Here is a 21,177-nt window from a genome sequence, read left to right as displayed (position 1 = left end):
GGGCAAACTGCAGGCATGGAGCACAAAACTGATATGTTGCTTAGCTTTTTGCAACACTATGATGAGACGATATAATCATTAACTCACATCAGTAAGTGCATCATTTGACAGCCATCACGCAAGCTAACAGGATTTCAGTTTAGTAATTATTACTGTACATGTCAAAACAATTTCCACAGCATATTTTCGTCAAAATGCAATGGTGAAATGGTTTTAGCATAGTGCCTATATTCCTCTGTCGAAGGGAAGCATCGTATGTTTTGCTTGTTAAATATTCAGAGATGCAAACAAACAGTCATTTAAAGGTGCAATGTGTAAAATATGAAAGATTTAGTGGCATCTAGTACTGAGATTATATTATTATATATTTATAAATACAATATTCCCTTTCTACTAATAGATCACTCCAAATATTACACATCAAACCTTTAAAAGGGGATTTAGTGAAGTGAAGATTATACTGTTAATAATGAAAGCTCCAAATTTAACATAAAGGCCATGCTGACTTCCATTAACTGGAGTACTGAACAGGAAGCTATTGACCTGCAGCTCAAAAAAAAAACACCTAGATGATGAATGCAAATATTGGACTTACAGCAAACTTGCAGTGGTTACTGCTGCAAAAGTTGTGGCTGGGGATTTTTTGTTTGCAGTATCACAGTCAGACATTTGAACAGCCTGATAATTGGACATTTTTGAGCTAATCCATTCTCAAAATCTCAAATTAACACATAGATGAGGAATTATCTCTTTTAAGTCTGTGCAACCTGGTGCCACATCTTTGTGCACATAATGGTAGGAAGAAAGATGAAGTTGTAAGCTGCGATGAAATAGCCTAGTACTGTGCAAATAGTGTGGACTCTACATGAGCCGTAACTTGGAGCAGCTTACTTTCATCCTCCATTATGTATCCCCTGAGGGCTGTGTAGAAGAGAGCTTTCTAAAATTCTGGCCCATTATGAGCTACACAGGTGAGACCCCTTTTAATTCAGTTGATCCACAGAACCAGAGTGTGAACTGTCAGCCCTAGCTGAGTTTTCTTCAGTGTTCACACTTAGAATTGACAGAGAGCTTGCACATCTAGGAAGAAGATTAAACTCATATCAAGATGTCCAGAGGTGTTACACGGCCCTCTTCATCTACTAAAGACATTCTCACTGAGGGTACAGAAGAAATGCTCCATGGCCCATTCATGATGGGTAATACACGTGCAGCCAGGAAACAAATATATCTGCCCCTCAAATTAACACAGAGGTGGAATTTACAGTGCGTGTTCCCTAACACCGACACTGCACAAGCCATATTCATAAAGTCAGTGACTAATGCCAGTGGAAAGTGATCATTCTCTAAGCTTGGCTTGGTCAAGACAAGACTGCCCTCAACCATAACATCAGGAGAGGCTGAGCCATCTGGTGTTAATGTCCGCTGACAGTGAGAGTTTCTGCGGATCAATTATTTCATAATTATCAATAATTTCAAAAATATTAGGTAGTGCATGTGATTCAGTTTAGCTGAGCAGACAAAGTAGACAAACCTGATAAACACTGGTGATTATTTTTCAGTTTCGAAGAAGGCAAACAAGGGAGGAAGAAGAAGCAAAAAAAGACAGGCGGGACATGACAGAGCAGAGAGGGAAGAAAGTGTAGGGCATACAAAATGCATCACTGAGCTGCCTGCCTCTCTGACACTTGATTTTCTCTCTCACTTATTTTACATTCTGTCCCTTTGCAACACCACCACCACATTTCTCTCCCCATGTCCCTGCATTCTCTCCATCCTCTGTTTTTTTTTATCTCCATTCCCCTGCCTGTGCCCTGACACTCCAAAGCTCTGCTCCCCTCATTAACTCTCTTTCATGGGGCTGCTGATGACAATAATTGGTTTGAAAACAGGAGACAATGGGATACAAGGATTATCCCCGGCTCACACCCACCACCACCACCACCCCAACACCAACCCCACAACGACAGTGCTGCTCTGCATCATCCCCTGCATATCCTGTACTTCTCTTTCCTGCAGATGCCAACTCCAACTTTCATTTGTACATTGCTTGCTGGTCTCTTCTCTTTCCTGCTCATCTTAACTCTTTCAAAATTTTTAAATCTCTTGATCTTTACCAAACATAAATTCTTAGGATTCTTGTCCAACACTTTCTCCTCTAAATTTTCTGTTCCTGGAGCAATTGGAAGTGACATTACTGACACAGTTGTACCCATACATAAACACAAAGAGAGAGTTCTGTGAAATGATAATGACATTTGATTAAACACTGGGACTAATCTGATGCCATCTTTCCAAGAGCATTATGAACCTGTGACAAAGTGACAGAGGAAAATACATGCCCCCTCCTCTCTCAGGCTGCACTTTCTCCATCTCTTCCCTCTGGTGAGGGCTCTCAAGTTTCATTGTAACTGCTTTAGCACAAGGGATAATGGCTTGTGATTTGCTCCCAGCTCCTCTCTGCTGGTTAGCAGACCCACTCATGTACAGGCAGAGCAAAGTAATCAGTATGTGCATGTGCTTGTATGAATGTGTGTGCAGATAAGAGAGTTTGGGTCTTCTGAATCTGTCTGTTGGCATTCCTACTAATATGTATGCATGTTTGCATTACTTGCGTGTATTATCTTTAAATTTGTATAGAAAGCCTGAGCTCTTTCATCTGCTCCTCTTGTCAATGTTTGTGTCAGATCGTAACACAGTCTGATGTTGTATGAGGATCATCTGATGTGTTACAGAATCCCATGTCATAATTAAATGGTCCTTCCACCAACAAGTAATGGATGTGCACACCTAAACAAGCACTCTCTTAAAATACGGACACTGGAAAGCCTCCTGCCCCTTCTTCCTGTGGCACCATAGCGCAAGACTCCAATATTCCACCTCCCCAGAGTATAAATAATACAGAGATCCCATATGCGTTAGCTTGAAAACTAGATCACCAACTGTGAGCCTGAGGAAACTTGGTAGGCCCAAGGGTGCCCCACGGCCTCCAGGGTGGTGGAGGGGTTTGATTGTCCACCATGCAGTGTCTCACCCCAGGGTGATAAACACATAATGGAGACCCAACAGCCTGGATAAGCAGGGCAGTACTATCTCAAAATACTCTGGCAATAATCTTACCCACCAGTATTCTGGTACAATGAGACTGGACTGAGGTTTACCATATTTTTTGGACTATAAGTTGCTTTTTTTTCCAGTTCTCCGGCTTTTACTGCAACTTATATAGCAAAGCAACTAATACGTGTTTATTAATTTACCATCATTTTATCAAATTGTCAGAAGCATTAGACTCAATTAAAGAAATTACTGCTAAAAAAGTACAAATATTGATGTTTAATACTAAACCACGACTCCTAGTGTAAGGCAATACATTTAAATGGTAATGTTGCCCTATTGGATGTGTAATAAACAACTGCATATTGATAGATTCAGTAACTTCAACTTATGTCAATTTTGCAACTACAGTTTCCATACAACTAATTGGCTAAAAAATAAGTTACTGCAGATTTAATAGATTGTTATAGTTCGGAGTAGAAATAAGTATTAAGGATTGACTGGAATTAAACATGGTTTCACAGTGTACACTGCAACACAGACTGTACTATACTACTATGTAGACATTATCCTCAAACTTTCAACAATATCTGCTATAATTTTAAAATGTTTTAGATATATATAGACTATTCTGTATAATATTTCTGGCAGCATGGTAACAACTATAGAAAAGAAAAATGTGTATAGGGATGAATTTGAATATGAATACAAGGGCTGTTTCTGTAGTTCACTCATCAGATTTCAACCTACTAATGTCAGACAAGCTGTCTGCCAGTGAAAGTTCAATGTCACTGTTTCGTCTAAGTGATTTTCCAACCTACTCAGAAAGAGAATGGTAGTGTCATTCTGTGCCCTTTCACTCTGAAACTACTTTGTCTGCTCAGCTTGGACATTACATGCTCAATTTAACAATATTAAAGAGAAGTTACTTTACTCTGTATCAATAAAAAAGTCCAACAATGAAGCCTGAAACGAAATCTGGAAAGTCATACTCAGCAATTTCTTCTTTATCACAAATTTTTATTATGTTAATCTACAAAGTAACCTTTTGTATACAGCAAGATAAATGGTTTTGTTGTAGCAAATTATGTAATGTTTAACTGGCTAAAGTTTATGTCAGCTCAGACATTATGGTTAGCAGGTCCTGTGAATAAAATGTTTCTGTTCACCTCCAGAGATAGTTCAGAGTTGTCACATGCGGCACACAGCGGGAGATTTTCCAAGTGAGAGACAATGTTAAAGAGCATGTCTGAAACCGTGTTGCTTCATTCGGCCTAATGTACCACACACTTCTGCTTTTAGTGGTATTTCACTGGTATTTTCTATTGTTATTTAATGCAACAAACTTTAAGATCTGTTTAAATGTCACACAAATAAAGTTCATTACATTTTTATTACATGCGTAACACTCATTTAAGGTTCACATTTTTCCAGTAAAGTAGTGAAAACAGACTTCTTTATATGCCTTAATAAAAGATTGGTTAATCAAAAATTAACCAATTACTCAATTATTAGAATAGTTGTGTTGCAGTTCTGTTGCAGTCACGTACATACACACACCTGTGTGTGGATTTTGTTAACTCTGAACAGAGTCATGCTAGCTATTTCCTACCTTCCTACGCTAAGCTAGCCAGCTGGTGCCTATAATGTCACATATATGTAAGGGAATGGGTGTACTGAATAACATAAGCACCAGTGGATGGCCAGATTTTGGAAAGTAAACTATGACCAGTCATAGAATCATACTACTCCCATAGAATCATTCCTTGGTCTATTCAACTGCTCCACTGCAGCCAGATTTATTTTGTTTCTAACAGTTAGTGAACTTATCAGGCTCTGACATGTCACTGTCATGGTCCTGGTCCTTCTCTGTGTTGGCAGCAAGGTGGAGAGTTGCTTTGTTTGTCGAGATGTGCTCAGCAATTCAATTTCACAGCTCCGTCTCAAAGGAGAGCTGGATGGGCATAAGGAGAGAGGGAACAGTAATTGAAAAGCAGTAGAGCTCATCTTGTGTCCTCTTGTTCTACTTTCTTTCCTTTTGTGTACATCTCTCTTATACTTGTGTTTGGATGTACGTTTGCCCTCTTTAATGTCATTGCTGGAGCAATAATCTTTTTTTTTTTTTTTTTGCATGCACCATTTAGTTATTTTCCAAATAATGCTGTTGTACCTGTACAACCATGCATGTGACAAATAAAGGATCTTGATCTTGAATCTAATGTGTTATAATCATATCTGATATGCTGGTCTTCCTTTGTAGGTAGCAAAACGCTGTCTCAGACATTAAAAAAAATAATTTTGGATTTTTGCCTTACTTTCAACCAAAGCCCTTTGCTTTAATCATTTATTAAACTACCTATGTGACAGCGGAAATAATCACATGGACATGTATGCTATATTATGTTAAATTATTGACCTTTTAATCATACTGATTTTGATTTGAGCAACTTTTTCCCATGCTTTCCCAAGCTTTAAACAACTAGAAACTTGTCATTTGCCAGCTTTTACTGTTATTCAATCAACAATCAAACCGAAAATCAAAAATAAGCTTCACAAACCCATTATCCACAACATCTGTGAAATGCTAGGATTTTAATATGGATATATAATATCAAGACGTTCAGACGTTTGTCTTGAAACTTATATCATTGTGCCACTCACATTGGTATTATATTACAAAATAATGTTTATTTTAGAAATTGAAATGTAACATAATAAAAACTGCATCAGAAATTAAAGAGAATTTTACAAGTTTTATTTTTTTGCTAATCTGGCTATTGGTTTGTCCCAATGAGGGCTTTTAGTAGAGTATAACTAGGTTTGGCCAAAGGAAAGGGGAGTGAGAGGGAGAGTCACGGTGCATAATTCAGAGGGGATGAGAGATTATGCGCCATCTGTGTCCATATCCCGGTGGCCCTGTCCGAACTGATCCACAACCCTTGACCTTTTCAGATACTCAGAATGTTTTCCAACCGCTCTGTTGTGCATGGTTTGTTAGTGTGCAGACATGTGGGTGTTTGTTTTTCCTGTGTGTTTGAGCATGAGTCAGCCTGCTGCTCGCTAACCTTTCCACTGGATTACAAAGTGCAGGTCAGACACACACGGAGAGTTTTTCTGTCTTTATTTTGTTGTCACTCAAATGAAAGGTCAAACATTTCTGCAAGAATATGTGATATTGGTAGTACCAAACACAGAACTTAAATAGGTCATATGAATCAAGTTATAAAGAAGAAAAAAAAATAGTTGTGACTTTACAGAAATAAAAAATGTATTTTTGGCCAGGAGTTAAAAATATTGATACCACTGTCATGTCTTTAGGAAATTAGATCAGTGACTCATGAAATTGGGCTATTTCAAAATTATTACCATTCATCCACCAAGATTGCTTTATATAGTCATGCATAACCCTAACACAACCTCTCTTGGCGGACTTCGTCTCTTTAAGGGAAAGAGACGAAGAGGAGCAAAGCTGGGTGTGGAGATGTTGGATGGAGAAATGGCATGGCCACACAGCTGCATTTTTCAGTCATCTGTGTCACACACATCTGATGGAACAGATTTAATCATTCCAGCTGTCTACACAGGCAGTGCAACTGTTTCTATTCAACTCACGCTAAACACTAAAGCAGATTTTTATGCGTTTTATGTGCTTAACCACGATGATTGTGCATCATTTACTTTAAAAACATGGGCAACCTACACACAGTACTCAGACACAGATTAGTGTAAAGTTTAGCATTTTGGGAAAGATGCTTATTTGCTTTCTTGTCCAGAGTTAGATGAGAAGGACATCACTGTCATGTCTGTCCATTAAACACAAAACTGGAGTTAGCAATCAGTTCTTCTTCTTTCCCAGCAATCAGTTAATGTTTATTAATTTAAAAATACAACATGCAATGTGCTGCTAAGTAAGCAAATTTTGTTACTATTAAAGAGAGTCAGACTTGCTGTTTCCTCCTGATTTTAGCTGTTATGCTAAGGCTAAGAAAAACTAAAGGTGAAGACAAGAGAATGCCATCAATCTGATCTAACTCTCAGCAAGAAAGTGAAAAGTGCACTTCTCAAGATGTCAAAAATATTTCCTGAATCATGTACACCTTGTACTTGATATCTATACAAACTTGCATGGGATAAACCCAGCTAGGAAAGTGATGAGGTCCTTCTACAATTTTGCTATTTTTAGTCAAGATGGTGGACAGTCAGTGGAAAAGGTCTACAACTGATTCTGGCAAAACTGTCGAATTCACATCTTCTATTGTGCTGCCTCAGAGGTCTGGCTGTCTTTTATCTTTACTCTTCCAAGACTCCATAAAGGTGTTATGTAATGTCTTTACATCAGCTGTCACTCACTGGCCAGCTCAACAGTAATGAGTAATGAATGAACTGGGAGGCACAGAAGGCGTTTCATGGCAACAACACACAGGGTCGCTTTCAAAGAGAAGTTTGTTTTAATGGTACATTACATTGTGGAGCTGCTTTGAATAGAGTTATAGCTGCTGTAAATGCATGGCTTTGACACAAGCTCACTGAACATCAACAAAGCAAGTCCTATTTGCATCATAAAAGAATCATCACTGTAAAGTAGGCATGTCTCTGCAGGTACACAGGTATGGTACAGTAACTGCTTTGTAAGATTGCTTCTTCAAGGAAAATATTACCAATTCTACCATTTTCTTTATTTTAGTAGCTATTCTGAAGCAGGGGAATTTGGATTTTTGTTGCTCTTACATTCTGTCAAAATGTCTGCTCTAATGATTTTTTTGTTCTGAAATCTCCCTACAGGCTTTTAAAGAAAAAGAACCATTGCCTGAACTTGTTTCTACATTGCTTCTGGTTACAAGTAAAAACATTAGATCAGTTATGTGAGATCAGAGTTAGAGTCGTGAGATGGGTGCCACAGATTATGTAACTTCTCAGTTATGTTTAGGCATTAAAATGTCTTGGTTAGTTTTAGCCACTCAAACTACTTGGCTAGGTTTAGGCATTAAAACTGCTTGGTTGGGTTTATGAAAAGATTGTGACCTGCATTACATCTGTCTACAGCTATCACAGGTCCCTAAGCTCTAGGGATCCCCACCCAGGCCTCAATTAGGGAATCAGTGAAATCTTGGACAGTCTGTGATGGTCCTTGCTGGTGTTGGATGCATAGAGCATGCATTTAATGTCTCATAGTTGCTCAGCCAGAGTCTGTCAATGCCACTTCCATTTGCATCAAAGCAGGTGAAAGTGATTTACAGTCTCTTGTGCTTCCTAAATAAACAGATTAATATCCATGAAGTTTACTTGACTTCGTGTTCTACTGTGATTAAGTATTCCCTTTTTTTTTTTTTTAGCAGTTTATACACCCTGTTGTCTCAACGTATCCAGATATCTACAAGAGTAACACTTGTGCAGAATTATGGTGGAAATTCATCTCAGTTTGCAGTATCATGTTGCTCTTGCAGACTTAGAGAACCCAATCAGGTGCAACTTTAGCTAAAAACAGATGATGCTTGATGATCTCATAGTCTATAGAGTTTGGAGCTCTTGACCATCAATGGAGGACTGTGAACTCAGCAGAGCACTTACCTTTATAGAACAGAAGTTGGAAAAAGGGACAAAAAGAATTTTTCTGCTACTGAATGCTGGTAATCATGGTGGGTTCAGGGTGCAGGCAGCAGACAAATTAATACACTATATTATAGTGTATTAATTTGTCTGCAAAAAAGATTGAAAATACCCAGTATTATGTAACTTTATAGTCACTATAAAGTTACATAATACTGGGTATTTTCAATCTTTTTTGTGCTTTAAAATTCAGCTTGATGTCCTTTGTGTGAAATTGGCGCAGCCTTAACATAAGCACAGTCGAATGCCTCTGAGGAAGCAAATCGGCTGTGTGATGGGCTTGAATTAAATGACTATCTTAGTCTAATTCTCGCCAGAGTTGGGAAGCTTGAATACGAAGCATGACATGAAAGGACAGGAGCCTCCTCTCACATAGAACACATCAAAGAGCAGGGAGGCGAATGACACCAAGCTTTTCTCTGATCCTCAAGGAGTCAAGAACAGGAATGGGTGGATGACAGTGCTCCTTAAATTGCTCTCTCTTCCACTCTCACTACCCCTTCTCAGCTTTTTGTGATTTTATCTCTTTTTGTGATTGACTCAAGATTTCTTTTTTCCCTCCGTCACAGCTGGCTGCAAAGTTAAGGCTGTTAAGGGTTAGTATCGGCGTGATGAGCCCAAATCTTTCCGCTTTTATGACGACCTTGAAACTTGGAAGGTTGCAACACAGTACATGCACTGCCTGTACACATGTACACTGAGGGGGGGGGGCTACTCATGGCTAGTCAGGCTGAGTTAAGGCCACTGTGCATCTATCTCTCCAAGTATGGGAATTTCTGAGATGTCTAGATAGCACTAATGTGTTGTAGATTCCTGTCTGATTGTGATTAATTAGATGATGAGGAGTGTGCACTGACAAGCTGCTTATTCTGATTAGAGAGATCAGCTTCCTGTGAGAGGCAGAACTAACGAAGCTCCTGTACCGACACTAAGCTCATATTTTAACACATATGCACTCTCTCCTCCCAGAGGTTTAGTTTAGTTTTTTTGGTTTTGCTTAGAATAATAACTCAGTAAAGCATTTTTGAATAGAAAAATAGCAGCATATTCCATTAACAAATGACAAGTTAAATTCACAAGCAATAAAATACTGAGCCTAATCTGGACTGGTAGGAGATTTTGTTGGCTAACTGTGGCTAAAGGTAACTAATGACAGCCAGTAAATAAGTCTCATTTTTGGAACAATCAGTTGCAGACAATGACTTCATTTCTGTAACTGTCATGTTAAGTTTAAACATGTTACAGTAAAACGTGATGACGTTTTTATCTGCTTGCTGTCAGACCAAATAAGGTCTAACCCTTTGTTTTTAAACGCTCAACCCAGCTTTAAGGCAACAGAAAAAAAATATATATATTTATGAAACATCTGTTTGTGTGTTAACAATATTTTACAAAACCATTAATGCACATGAGGCAGTGCTATTACAGTGCAACATTTAATGCCAAACTGCTCCTCTGGGCTATTCTAATATTGCCATAAAGCACAGCCAGAGTGGTGTATTGCTGAAAAGAGAAGGACTGTAGCAACAAATATCTCTTATAATTTTAAGTGGAAAAAATATTACCTTCACCTTGCAAAGCTTTGGCTTTTCTTAAAATGAGCCTAAAACATGATTCTGTATCATGAGTGGTGCTTTTTAGAATAACTTCTATTATAAAGTTTGACCAACTGGATCTTTAAATGAATAACAGCTGAACACTGAACAACATGTAACCACCTTATTAAAACTAAATTTCTCTGTGTTACGGGTTTGAACAATGAGATTATATGAAGTAAAAGTGGACAAAACAAAGACAAAATTACATTGTAACTAGTAATACACATCACATATTTCAGTAAAAAAAAAAAAAAAAAACAAAAAAAAAACAAAAACCTCAAGGTTGTATAATAAACACGCACTTAAGGTTGTGGAATGCCCATATATCCACCCCAACTTTCTGCTAGTGCCTCACCAAAATTTCTTTGCTCATCTCATAATTACTAGCATCACAGCAGGTCACCTAACTACAATGGGTTACCTTTTGGTCATAATAACCTGCTGTCTCCAATGACATAACAATATGGGCTCTGAAAATAACCTGAATTCCATCATAAAGCTATGTGCAGCAGATGGGTAGACTTCTTGGCAAATGTGTAAGTTTGAGTTAAAGCGGATTTACCCTCCACTTCTTCACTGAATATAGCCTCTCCTCCTGTTTAGAAATGCTTTTTCAGCTGTAGCTGTCGAGCTCATCTGTCTCCCACAGATGGCTTGTCAGTCATACAGTCTCCAACTCAACAGAGATCCAAAATCCCTCAGAAAGTTTTGCTAAACATGCCCCTCTGACTCATCACAACTCTCTGTGTTTCTCTCTGATGACGGATATTTCTCTGAGGGATCATGGCTGCCTTCTATTGTCTCCACTGATGAGTGATGGACAGCTCGTCCTCGCTAGCTTAGAAGCACACACTCAAACACAGACATGCAAGCTTGTGAGACTATGTGGCTTTGAAAAAAAAAACAAAAAAACAAAAAGGACAAAAAAACAAAACATAAATCCCCTCTCACACAATACAGCTGACAGAAATATACAGTAGGTTAGAAGAAAGGCACAGAAGTATGCACTACACATACACCCTGCAATTTTACTGTTGGAAACACACTAATCATTGGTACATTATCTTCCATTACTGCAAGTCAGGCAGGTAATCAAGTGGCTGTTTCCATGAGTTCTCTCCTCATTAATACTCAGTGTTTCTTCTCCACTCCACTACTCCAATGACCCTGATTATCTGAAGTCGACTCCACAAGAACAATCTTAAAAAAAAAAAAAAAACAGCAAATATACAACAGACCTGATGGTACAGCCAGCTTTCATCATTACACAAAGAAAGATGCTTATTTATTAATTAATTTTTGATTCTAAATGAGGTATCCATTGTATTTTGGATCGGTGACCCCCTGACCTAGACTGCAGAATTCATTTAAGTTAGGAAATACTTGCAGTCACATTTATATTAAGCTTTTTAACATTGCACATCAGGCTCAGTTCACTTACAACCAGTGTTCAATTCAGACTATAGAAGTAGAAGGATAATATCTGTAACTTTGGAGAAGCTTTGTCAAACATTACCATTAGGATGCCAGCAGGTTTATTTCAGTTTGGCCTTTATTTTTAACAGAAATATTGTATTATTAGCTGGGGGTGGATGATAGTCTGTTATTAAGGACTAAAAACATATCTTGGTGTCATCTTTGACTCTTGCACTTGCCACGTACACAGTACATGTGCAGTAGGGATGGGAATCTTTAGGCATACCACGATTTCTTTCTATTTCAGTTCGGAGGCCAACGATTCAATTAAAAAACAATGCATCAATGCATCGTTTCTATACTTGCTACCTGTTAAAACCCCCTGCCCATGTTTGGGCCGGAAACTATATTTCCGAATGTATTTCCAAAGATCGTCGGCCATTATGGTAGAGTAAAACCTATACAACCATCGTCATTCACTTTTCAGTCTTCATTAAACTGTTTCAATTCAATCTGGTTTGTTTTTCTACATCGATTCAGAATCATTTTAAAGTGCATTGAAAAGATGGTTATGTTTCCCACCCCTAATGTGCAGTAGAGAATGTTACAATTAGGCAAATATGGGTATTTCTGGGTATGGGTATATCTGTTTTAAAACAAAAATATACACCTAAACCTTATTTACCATGCTTATTTCGAACGACCTGGGATCAGATGTTGGAATTCCCATGCTAAAACCTAAAGCTTTACTTTTTGCTTTTCAAGACTGAGTCCACAAAATTCAGCACATTTTGCACTGAATATACATATATATAAAAAACAAACAAGTCAGCAGCTTATTGTTTTTACCACTCAGCACTACTCGGTTGGATACAGACACATCCTCAAGATAACACAATGCTGTCAATGTAACTGTCACTGTCAGGACATGATACAAACCACCAGCACAGAATATGTCAGAGTAATCCAAGCAATCCAGGTGGAGGCAAAATGTCTTTTTTGAAAATGAAGTGTATTATTTTTGACATACTGTTCAGTGGTTTTCTGGGTAACTTTTCAAGAAAATCTCTGAGTCCCTGTGTTGTTCTTAAGGGCTACACAAAAAAAAAAAAAAACTTTATTGCATTATTCATTCCATATAATCCAGATTAAAACCTTTTCTTTGCTAGCTTTTATATCTGCATACTCACCTTTATTGTGTTTGACAATTTTAGCTCAGTACCATTTTATTAGAGAAACAGTTTTCAGCGCTATAGAAATCAAAAGGCACAGTGAGTCACTAACAGAAACTGTGGTTCCCTTCACTTTGGCATTCAAATCTTCCTGTTCTACTCCGTTGAACTGATTGGAAAACTAACAAACATACCACCTGTAAGTTGCACCGCAGGCTGCCGTTTTGAGTGTGTAAATTTTTGGCTTGCTCAGACAAATGTGCTCTTTCGGCATGCAATTCTACATAGATTATGTGAGAGGGAGAGCAAGTAGAAAAGTTTTCACAATCAGACATTTTTAAGGACATCTCAGCAGTGGAATTTGTATTGGTTTCAACAATGGCATGATAAGTGACGGCTCGTATCAGCACTGATTAATGAAGTCTTCATTATCTCTGTTTTCCCTCTTTTCATTCTCGCTCTCGTCTGGTCTCATTGTTTTGCCTGGTTAGACTGTGCCAATTTCATACTTTATAATGAGACAGGGAACAATAGCAGAGTACTTTTTCACTTCTCCTCCTTTACAATACTTGTTCCTTTGTCTCCGTCCTCAATGAATGTCTCCTGAATGTCACTCCTTTTTTTGATCTCTCTCTTCCTTGTTTTCTGCCAGCAGTTCTCACTGATTTGTAGTTATGAATAGTGACTGGAATGAATGAGGAGACCTTTCCATTCAGCTGACTTAACTGTGGAGTTTGTAAGCAGCTGAAAACCAAACCAATATATCAAATTCAAATGCTTGTGCATATGTAATTTTAATTGTCATGACTAAATATCAGGTATCACCAGTTTTTGGCGACTATCTGTCACAGCTGTTGTAATGTTACATTGCAGTGTGCATACCCAATTAGATATTTATTACAGAAATGAAATTAGCCTCAGTTAACATGATTAGGCTAATAGAAGTCGACAGTGTTCTGTGCTGAATGTATAATTCTGCATGCTCAATTCATATTCACGTTGCAGAAAGCTACAACCCCTAGATGTGACTTAAACTAGTATTTCATTTTCCTTCTTTTCGTTTGATGTTCTTTCCTTTGCTTGCTCTCTCACCCCCCCCCCCTCTCTGATACGTACTTGACACAAAAGAGTACAGTAATAATAACAAGCCACAGTGCAGCTCAGACAAATTTATCACTAAGTAAAATAGATTACTTTTGTCCAGCAGTGCTGTGGTTTCATCACTCATCACCACCACCGAGAGGATAAAAATCAAAGTAGTGCTTGAATGTGTTGGAGCAAATGAGAAACAGGGCAAATGGTGACAGTTGTATACAAGAATCTCATGCCTTGAGACTACTGTAACCCAAACACCTGAGTCAGCAAAACAGGAGCTCATATTAAGACCTGCTTTGAAAAGCGCTTTATGACCAAATACCTGCAAAACTATTGACATTCCTACTAGCCCCATCTGCGCTTTATGTTTAATGCCAATTAGCAAATGTTAGCAGGCTAATTTAGCAATCTAAGAAGGTTATACCTGGTAAACATCAGTATGCTAATTACATATTCCTTGTACATCACTTTGTATTATGAATGCCCTATTTATATTGTTTACCTCCTAATCACTGTCACAAAAGGCAAAGTAATTTCTGTTGTGATACCTTTCCAGAGTTCTAACTGTATATTTGGCTTTCAACACAATCTGTTCTCCAAAACTGGACATCCTGGATTGTATCTCCTTTGACAGCTATTGCATGCTCCCTTTGAGGGCTCTATGTTCATTTCTTTGGCTTTTTATTAGTGCATAAGGCAGCACATCATATGACTGATGTGTATGTGAGTGTGTGTGTTTGAGGGGTGCTGGTGAAGATAAGCTGGATGGGTGTAAGCTAATGATGCAAGGGTAAGAGAAGGTACTACACTATCTCTGCTGCAAAATTTTCACTGCCTGTCACTTCTCACCTATTGCACAGCTGTGTCCCTATTGCCAGGAGTGATGGCATGACACAGTTTTCTGTATCGGTGGGCTGCACTGTGTGTTCATACCTTTGTATGCGTGTAAAATCCATCTAACTATTGATTCATGCAACATGTGGCACAACAGACATTGAGCCTGCCGTTTAACTAAATGATGTAAACACAGGCCATTTAGCCAAGATGACTGTTAAAGTATTTCTTTTCCACCTTAATGAGATTATGTGTTCTTAAGCCTCCTCCATCTGTTTGATATTAGAGTTCTCCAAGCTACAAGCTCTAATTTCAGTACCGATATTAGTTTGCTCTAATAAGGAGCTGCAGAGAGAAGAGGGGGATTGGAAAAAGGGAAAGTGCAATTGGTAGGATAAAGAGCAACAAACTAAGCAGGCGCACACTTCCATATCCATTATGCTAACAAATATATACATTTTGCATGTGTACCCTATTTGCATTTTAGAAATGCTTAGACTTGTTTATGTGTGTGTATATGTGCCTGCATGCGTGTGTATATATGGTACGTGTGTGAGTTATTCTTTATTTTGTGGAATTATAGAGTCTTATGGCCATGGACACAAAAAAAACCTCCTGAATCTCTCCTCCTGAGTCTGTGGCTGAATGAACTTCCCATTCGCCACAGTTCCTCATGAAGTGGGTGGGCAGGATTGTCCAGGATGGAGTTGATATTGTCCACCATCCTCCTCTCTGCCCCAGCCTCCAGACTGTCCAGTTCCAGTCCAAAAACAGATTTTGCCTTCCTGATTAACTTGTTTAGTCTGTTGGCCTCACCAGCATACAACTGCAAAGAACAGTGCACTCACTACTACAGACTGACAGAACATCTTCAGTAGCTTGTTGCACACGCCAAAGGAACAGAGTCTCCTGAGGAAGAACAGTCTGCCCTGTCCTTTCTTAAAGAGTGCATCTGTATTGTTTGATCAGTCCAGTTTGTTGTTAATGTGGACTCCAAGGTATTTGTAGGAGTCCACAATCTCTACTTCCTCTCCAAGGATGGAGACAGGGGGGTCTTCCTGCTCCTCCTAAAGTCCACCAAAAGTTCTCTGGTTTTCTTGATATTGAGCTTTAGACAGTTGTTACACCAATCAAGAAAGCTTTTTATCAAGTGTCTGTATTCCTCATCGTTATCATTATTGATGCATCCAATGATCGAAGAATCAGAGAACTTCTGGAGGTGACAGGTTCCTCAGTTGTAGCGGAAGTCTGAGGTGTAGAGTGTAAACAAGAATGGTACCAGTACAGTTCCTTAGGGTGCACCGGTGCTGCTCATCACCACATCAGATATGCAGCCATCTAAGCGAACAAACTGTGGCCACCCAGTGAGGTAGTCTTTGATCCACTCCACCATGTCAGCGTGAACTTTCATATCCTGCATCTTTGCACTTAGCAGGTGGGGCTGAAGAGTGTTGAAAGCACTTGAAAAGTCAAAGAAAATGACTCTGACAGTGTTGCCCTGCCTCTCCAGATGGGAGTGTGCTCTGTGCATTAAGAAGATGATGGCATGTTCCGCTCTGATGTGTTCCTGATATGCAAACTGCAGGGGGTCCAGAAATTCAGACACTTGAGACCTCAGGTGTTGCAGGACCAGTCTCTCAAACACTTTCATGACATGTGATGTTAACGCTACTGGTCTGAAGTCACTAAGGGTACTGGGATGTGTTCTTTTTGGCAATGGGACAATACAGGAAGTTTTCCATAACTTAGGCACCTTTTTGAGCCTCAGAGAGAGGTTGAAGAGGTGCTGAAAAACCTCTCCAAGCTGCCCATCACACACCTCAAGTACTTTGGGACTGATCTCATCTGGTCCTTTTGCTTTGTTGGTCTTTAGTTTAGCTAGTTCCTTCCTCACCTGTTCTGTGGCAAAGGCTGGGCCTGTGTATTGTGTTGCTGAGGAGTCAGATGATGAGGGCAGGGAAGGAGGTATTGGAGGTGAGGTATACTTCAGTGTTGTATGGCTGCTGATAGAGGAGATGGCATCAGTGGGAAATGGGGAGGCAGCATTGGCAGAGATGTTGGGTGGAGGGATGTGAAGAGACCTCAAGGCATCAGCTAAGGGGGTGGAAGGAGGAAGCATGGTGTGTGAGGACACTGGGTCAGAGTAATAAGCAGAGGTGGTGTCAGATCTATTAAAGAACAGGTTATGTTCATTAGCAAACTTTGAGTCTCCTTCCACAGCGGTGTGTGACTTCTTATAGCCAGTCATTATTTTCATCCCATTCCACACCTCTTTGATATTATTCTGTCTCAACTTGTGCTCTACTCTGTCTCTATAGAGCTGCTTTGCCTCCCCCAGTTTCCTCTTGAGTTCTTTCTATATGTGATCAATGCACATATTTTCTACATGTAGTAAGCTACTTCACCAAGTAACCTAGCAACCCTGGAGTCAGCTGGTTAGACATGCGTGTCTGTCCGTCCTTCCGTCGGCCTATGATTTGCATCTGTGGACACAGCTACACCCAGTATCCGTGTACATGCAGCACTAATACAGAGATTTAAGTGGTGTGAAACTGCCTAGGTATACTAGAGCGATCCATCACACTGCATGATGTACATTTGTGAGTTACTTTTCTTTCTGATTTTTTCTTTGCTCTCCAGTGTGTCTTGCTGTGACTGTTTTCCTTCGTTGTGATCACCTGTCTGTCAAACACTGGTGTTTCTGTATGTGTTCTTTCTTCAAAGTTCATTTCAAAGTTCTGTTTGTTTTTCTGGAGCTTTTTATCATATTATTGTCTTCATGAGCAGACAGATTTTGTCCTGTTGTGAATTGTAAATTGTTGAAAGTTCCATTATTCTGACCACTACTAGGACAACTTGCTCACGTTGGCAAAGCTGAGGCAAAGATTGTCACTTGGGGGCAAGATAAGTGTGTATGCGTAAGACAGGTCAGTGGAAAAAATATAAAATATAAATCTAATCATTCGTGGCTTGAAAATGAGCAAAGGAAACCAGCCTTTCTGCAGGTTTAGAAACGTTTGTGTAGCTGAGAAAGAAAGTTCATTTGTGGCCTTGGAAACAGCAGTTGGAAAATAATTTACACAAAAGAGTAAACCTTTAAGCTATAATCCTTATGATTTCAGGTGGAAGTGTTCTGCCTATTGGACTGTAACATCTCATTGTGACTATTTTTTTTCAGTTTATTCCTGGTAAAAATTAGGAAAAAAAATCTGCAGAGAAAATAATGCCAAAGATGGTAGATGTCTTGTTTAGGTAATGTACAATAATGTAGGTATATGATTACAACACAGGAATGACTCCAACATGAACCAGAGTATATATTTTGCTAAATTGTAGCTCCTTGTTTTTGTTCAGATTTTTTATTCTAAAATTTTTATCTTTGAACCAGTCATACCTTTCTGCAAAATCTATCTAACCTGTGAAAAGTATGAATATTCAAGAAAATCACTGCTTGTGAGTTCATGGAAAAATAGAGCTGGGTGGAAAAAACAGGTTTAGAAACAAATTCAGTGGTAGTGGCATTTTCATGGCAACCAAACCTTATGACGGGGGAACATACTTTGAGCTGTTGTTTTGAGTGTGTTCCTGTGTGGGTGCGTGTGCGTTTGTGTGTCATGATTCTTCGCTAAGCTGTGGTTTCTGCTTCTGCCTTTGATTTTCTGTCAGGAGAGTTTGTAATACAACACAACGCGAGCAACTAAAGAGACGGTGAGAAAGGAGAAGTGATGCACAGAGAGCGGGAGAAATTGGGAGCAATGGGTAGACAGCAGAAAAGCGAAGAAGCGATCTATGAGGTGACGAGCTGAGGAGAAGTGAAGGAAGGGAGGACAAGAAAGGAGGAGGAAAGGTGAGAAGAGGGGAGAGAGAAATGAGAAACAGGAAATGGGAGGAGAGATAAGAAGCTGAAAAGAGGAAGGTGGGAGAGATGCTTTAGCTTCTGTTTGTTAGAAAAGTGATGGCCAAATAAATAAGAGTACGACAGCTGAGTGAAAACAGATGTGCATCAAAGGACAAGACCTCTCCTGCATAATGTTAAGGCCTAATGTTTAATGACTATGAATAAATGTTACTCTATGCTATTCTCCGATTGTCTTTGACCTCTGTTTAATATCCCCAGCAATGTCCTCTCATGTCACCCAAGGTGGAGAGGTGAACATGCAGGCCAATTATAAGCGAGCTGCACTCTGCTAAGTGATGTTGGTATTTTCCTTCCCATTAAGTCACAGTCAGAAATCCACTCAGTCTGTTTGCCTTACGCTAAATGTGTATCTTCATGTTCTCTTAATCAAACTGATAAATGTTATATTAAGATGGACATTTAAAAGAAAACAAGCACAGACTTTGAGATCATCTATTTCATCATTATTGAAATCACCAGTCAACCCACTGCAGCCTGCAAAGAATAAAATTCATCAAATTTATTATTCACTGGTGACATTTACTCAAATCCAACCACCCACAAAAACACAATTGCAGCATATTCACATCACTAGATATCCTTGGAAGAACTTGTTTACTGTACACCAAGGGTAATTCAGTAAAACACACTGTAAATTACCTATGTTTAAATTCTCCTGACAAGCAACCTCTTGTGCCAGTAAATAATGACTATTTTCTGTAACAGTCCCAGCCCTGGCCCAGTTATCTTGGCTTTTGTTTTGCTTCCACCCAATTCTTTATCTCCTCGGACTCTTTTTTTTTCCCCCCAGGATTTCTTTAAACAGCCTTTCCCGATCCAATCTCTGTATGTCCCAGGACTTTCCCTCTGTCCCAAGTCACCAAACTCTGCTCACCTGTATCCTCACTCAGCCTCTTGAGAGAGAGATATATATATATATATATCAACTAAATTGTCTCATGTGCTTTGTCAGAAAAAAAGTTGTTGAGCCATTAACCGGTTTGTGTCTGCTTGTTTCACCTGATGGTTTTTAGATCATCTGTTGGTGTTTGGAATTTGCCTCTTGCTTGTTCACCTCAGACATTTTGCATGTTTGGGTTACCTGACAACCTGCTTCCAACCTCAGCTACTTAAGTGACTTTGACTCTTGTATTCTCTGACTGGTTTTGTTTGTCTGGGCTTTTTGTGAATCAGGTACTTCTTTGTAACTTATTTTGTGAATTCACTTTTCATTGCAACTGCCATGTGCCTCCACTTAGGTCCAATTAGCTCATTGCTTCTAGTATGAAACATAACAGTACTAAATATATAATGAGATTGCTGCGATAAGCATGTGAACAGCTTAAAGCTTGAAAAAGTCACTGCAAAAATATTGTGCTTTCTCTGTAATGTTTTTTGGTCCTGCAGTTTCTTGTCAGCACTAAACTTTAACACCAAAGCTTAACCTACAGGTGACAGATGAGAAACAGTGGCATATAGCAACATATTCAATAATTTCTAATGCTTATGAGTTATATACACAGAGAGGCCATGGCAGACAAATTGTTTTATCATTGAGATTGGAAGACTGATGTTTAACTCCTGCTCATCACCAAATGTTAAAACTCTGCTGGTCAAGTTGTTTCTGCTAGGATGTGTCAGAAGAGAAGTGAAAGAATGGGAACTAGAAGGGGAAGTAAACGATAAAAGAGGTTTGTGCAAGAGAATATGGGAAGTATGAGAGATGGGAAAACAGGGCAAGAGGAGGAGGAGACTGGAAGAGAAAGCTAACGGAATTGCCCCCTAGGCACTCTTCAATTTTACCCTTATGATGGGAGCATATTTCCCCTGTGCTGCAGCCATCATCTCACTGTCACACAGTGTCTCTCTTAAACTCTCTGCCTGTCATTCTTGCATCTTCGCCTCTTCTTGCTGCATTTTTGCTCCATTTTATCTCCTCTATGGTGTTTTCATGCACTTCACTGGATTCTCAAGCTACAGTCAATGTCCAGAGTATGCATGTGAGCACATAGGTGCAGTGTACCCATCTGCGCCATCATCTTTTTAGATGAACTCCTGCCAATTCCCTCCAGGAAGGTCCACTGCTACATCTTCATCCAAAATAGATATGAAAGCATGTACCTGGCCAGAAACCATCTTGCATTTTTAAAATCAAAACCCATATTTTCTCCTCTTCCTTCATTTTCCGCTTTCCAGCTGATGAGCTGCAGCCACATAGGCCACCGCTGCGCTCATATTTTATGGGTCCGCTTTCACAGGTCACCCTTGAAATGTTCCATCTTTCCCATCATCCTTGATTCTTTCTGGATCATGACGGGTTAGCTACGGCAGTCACTCAGCTGCCAGAGAAATGCATGTGTTCGTGCATATGAGAGAAAGACAGTGGAAAAATGAAAATGGATCATTCATGGCCAAAAGCTGAGATGAGTAAATCAGTTCTTCTACCAGCCTACCAGCATGCATGACTCTCTGGCTGATGAGGAGGGCAGCACACGCCAACACA

The 21,177-nt window shown here is 39.3% G+C and overlaps 1 protein-coding gene across 1 annotated transcript in view; it reads left to right on the top strand.

The window, feature by feature from the left end:
* The first annotated feature begins 1,108 nt into the window (after positions 1-1,108).
* The window catches only part of dlgap3 (discs, large (Drosophila) homolog-associated protein 3), a 42,624-nt gene continuing 22,555 nt past the window's right edge, over positions 1,109-21,177 (top strand). Inside the window, exon 1 of the mRNA XM_026300220.1 lies at positions 1,109-1,163. Within this exon, the coding sequence (XP_026156005.1) occupies positions 1,109-1,163 (55 nt within the window). The remainder of the gene's footprint in view (positions 1,164-21,177) is intronic.

The sequence above is a fragment of the Mastacembelus armatus genome, chromosome 11 (genome assembly GCF_900324485.2).
Source record: "Mastacembelus armatus chromosome 11, fMasArm1.2, whole genome shotgun sequence".
In the NCBI taxonomy this organism is placed as follows: Eukaryota; Metazoa; Chordata; class Actinopteri; order Synbranchiformes; family Mastacembelidae; genus Mastacembelus; species Mastacembelus armatus.
The sequence above is the reverse complement of the archived record's forward strand: the minus strand, read 5'-3'. Positions and strand labels throughout refer to the sequence as shown.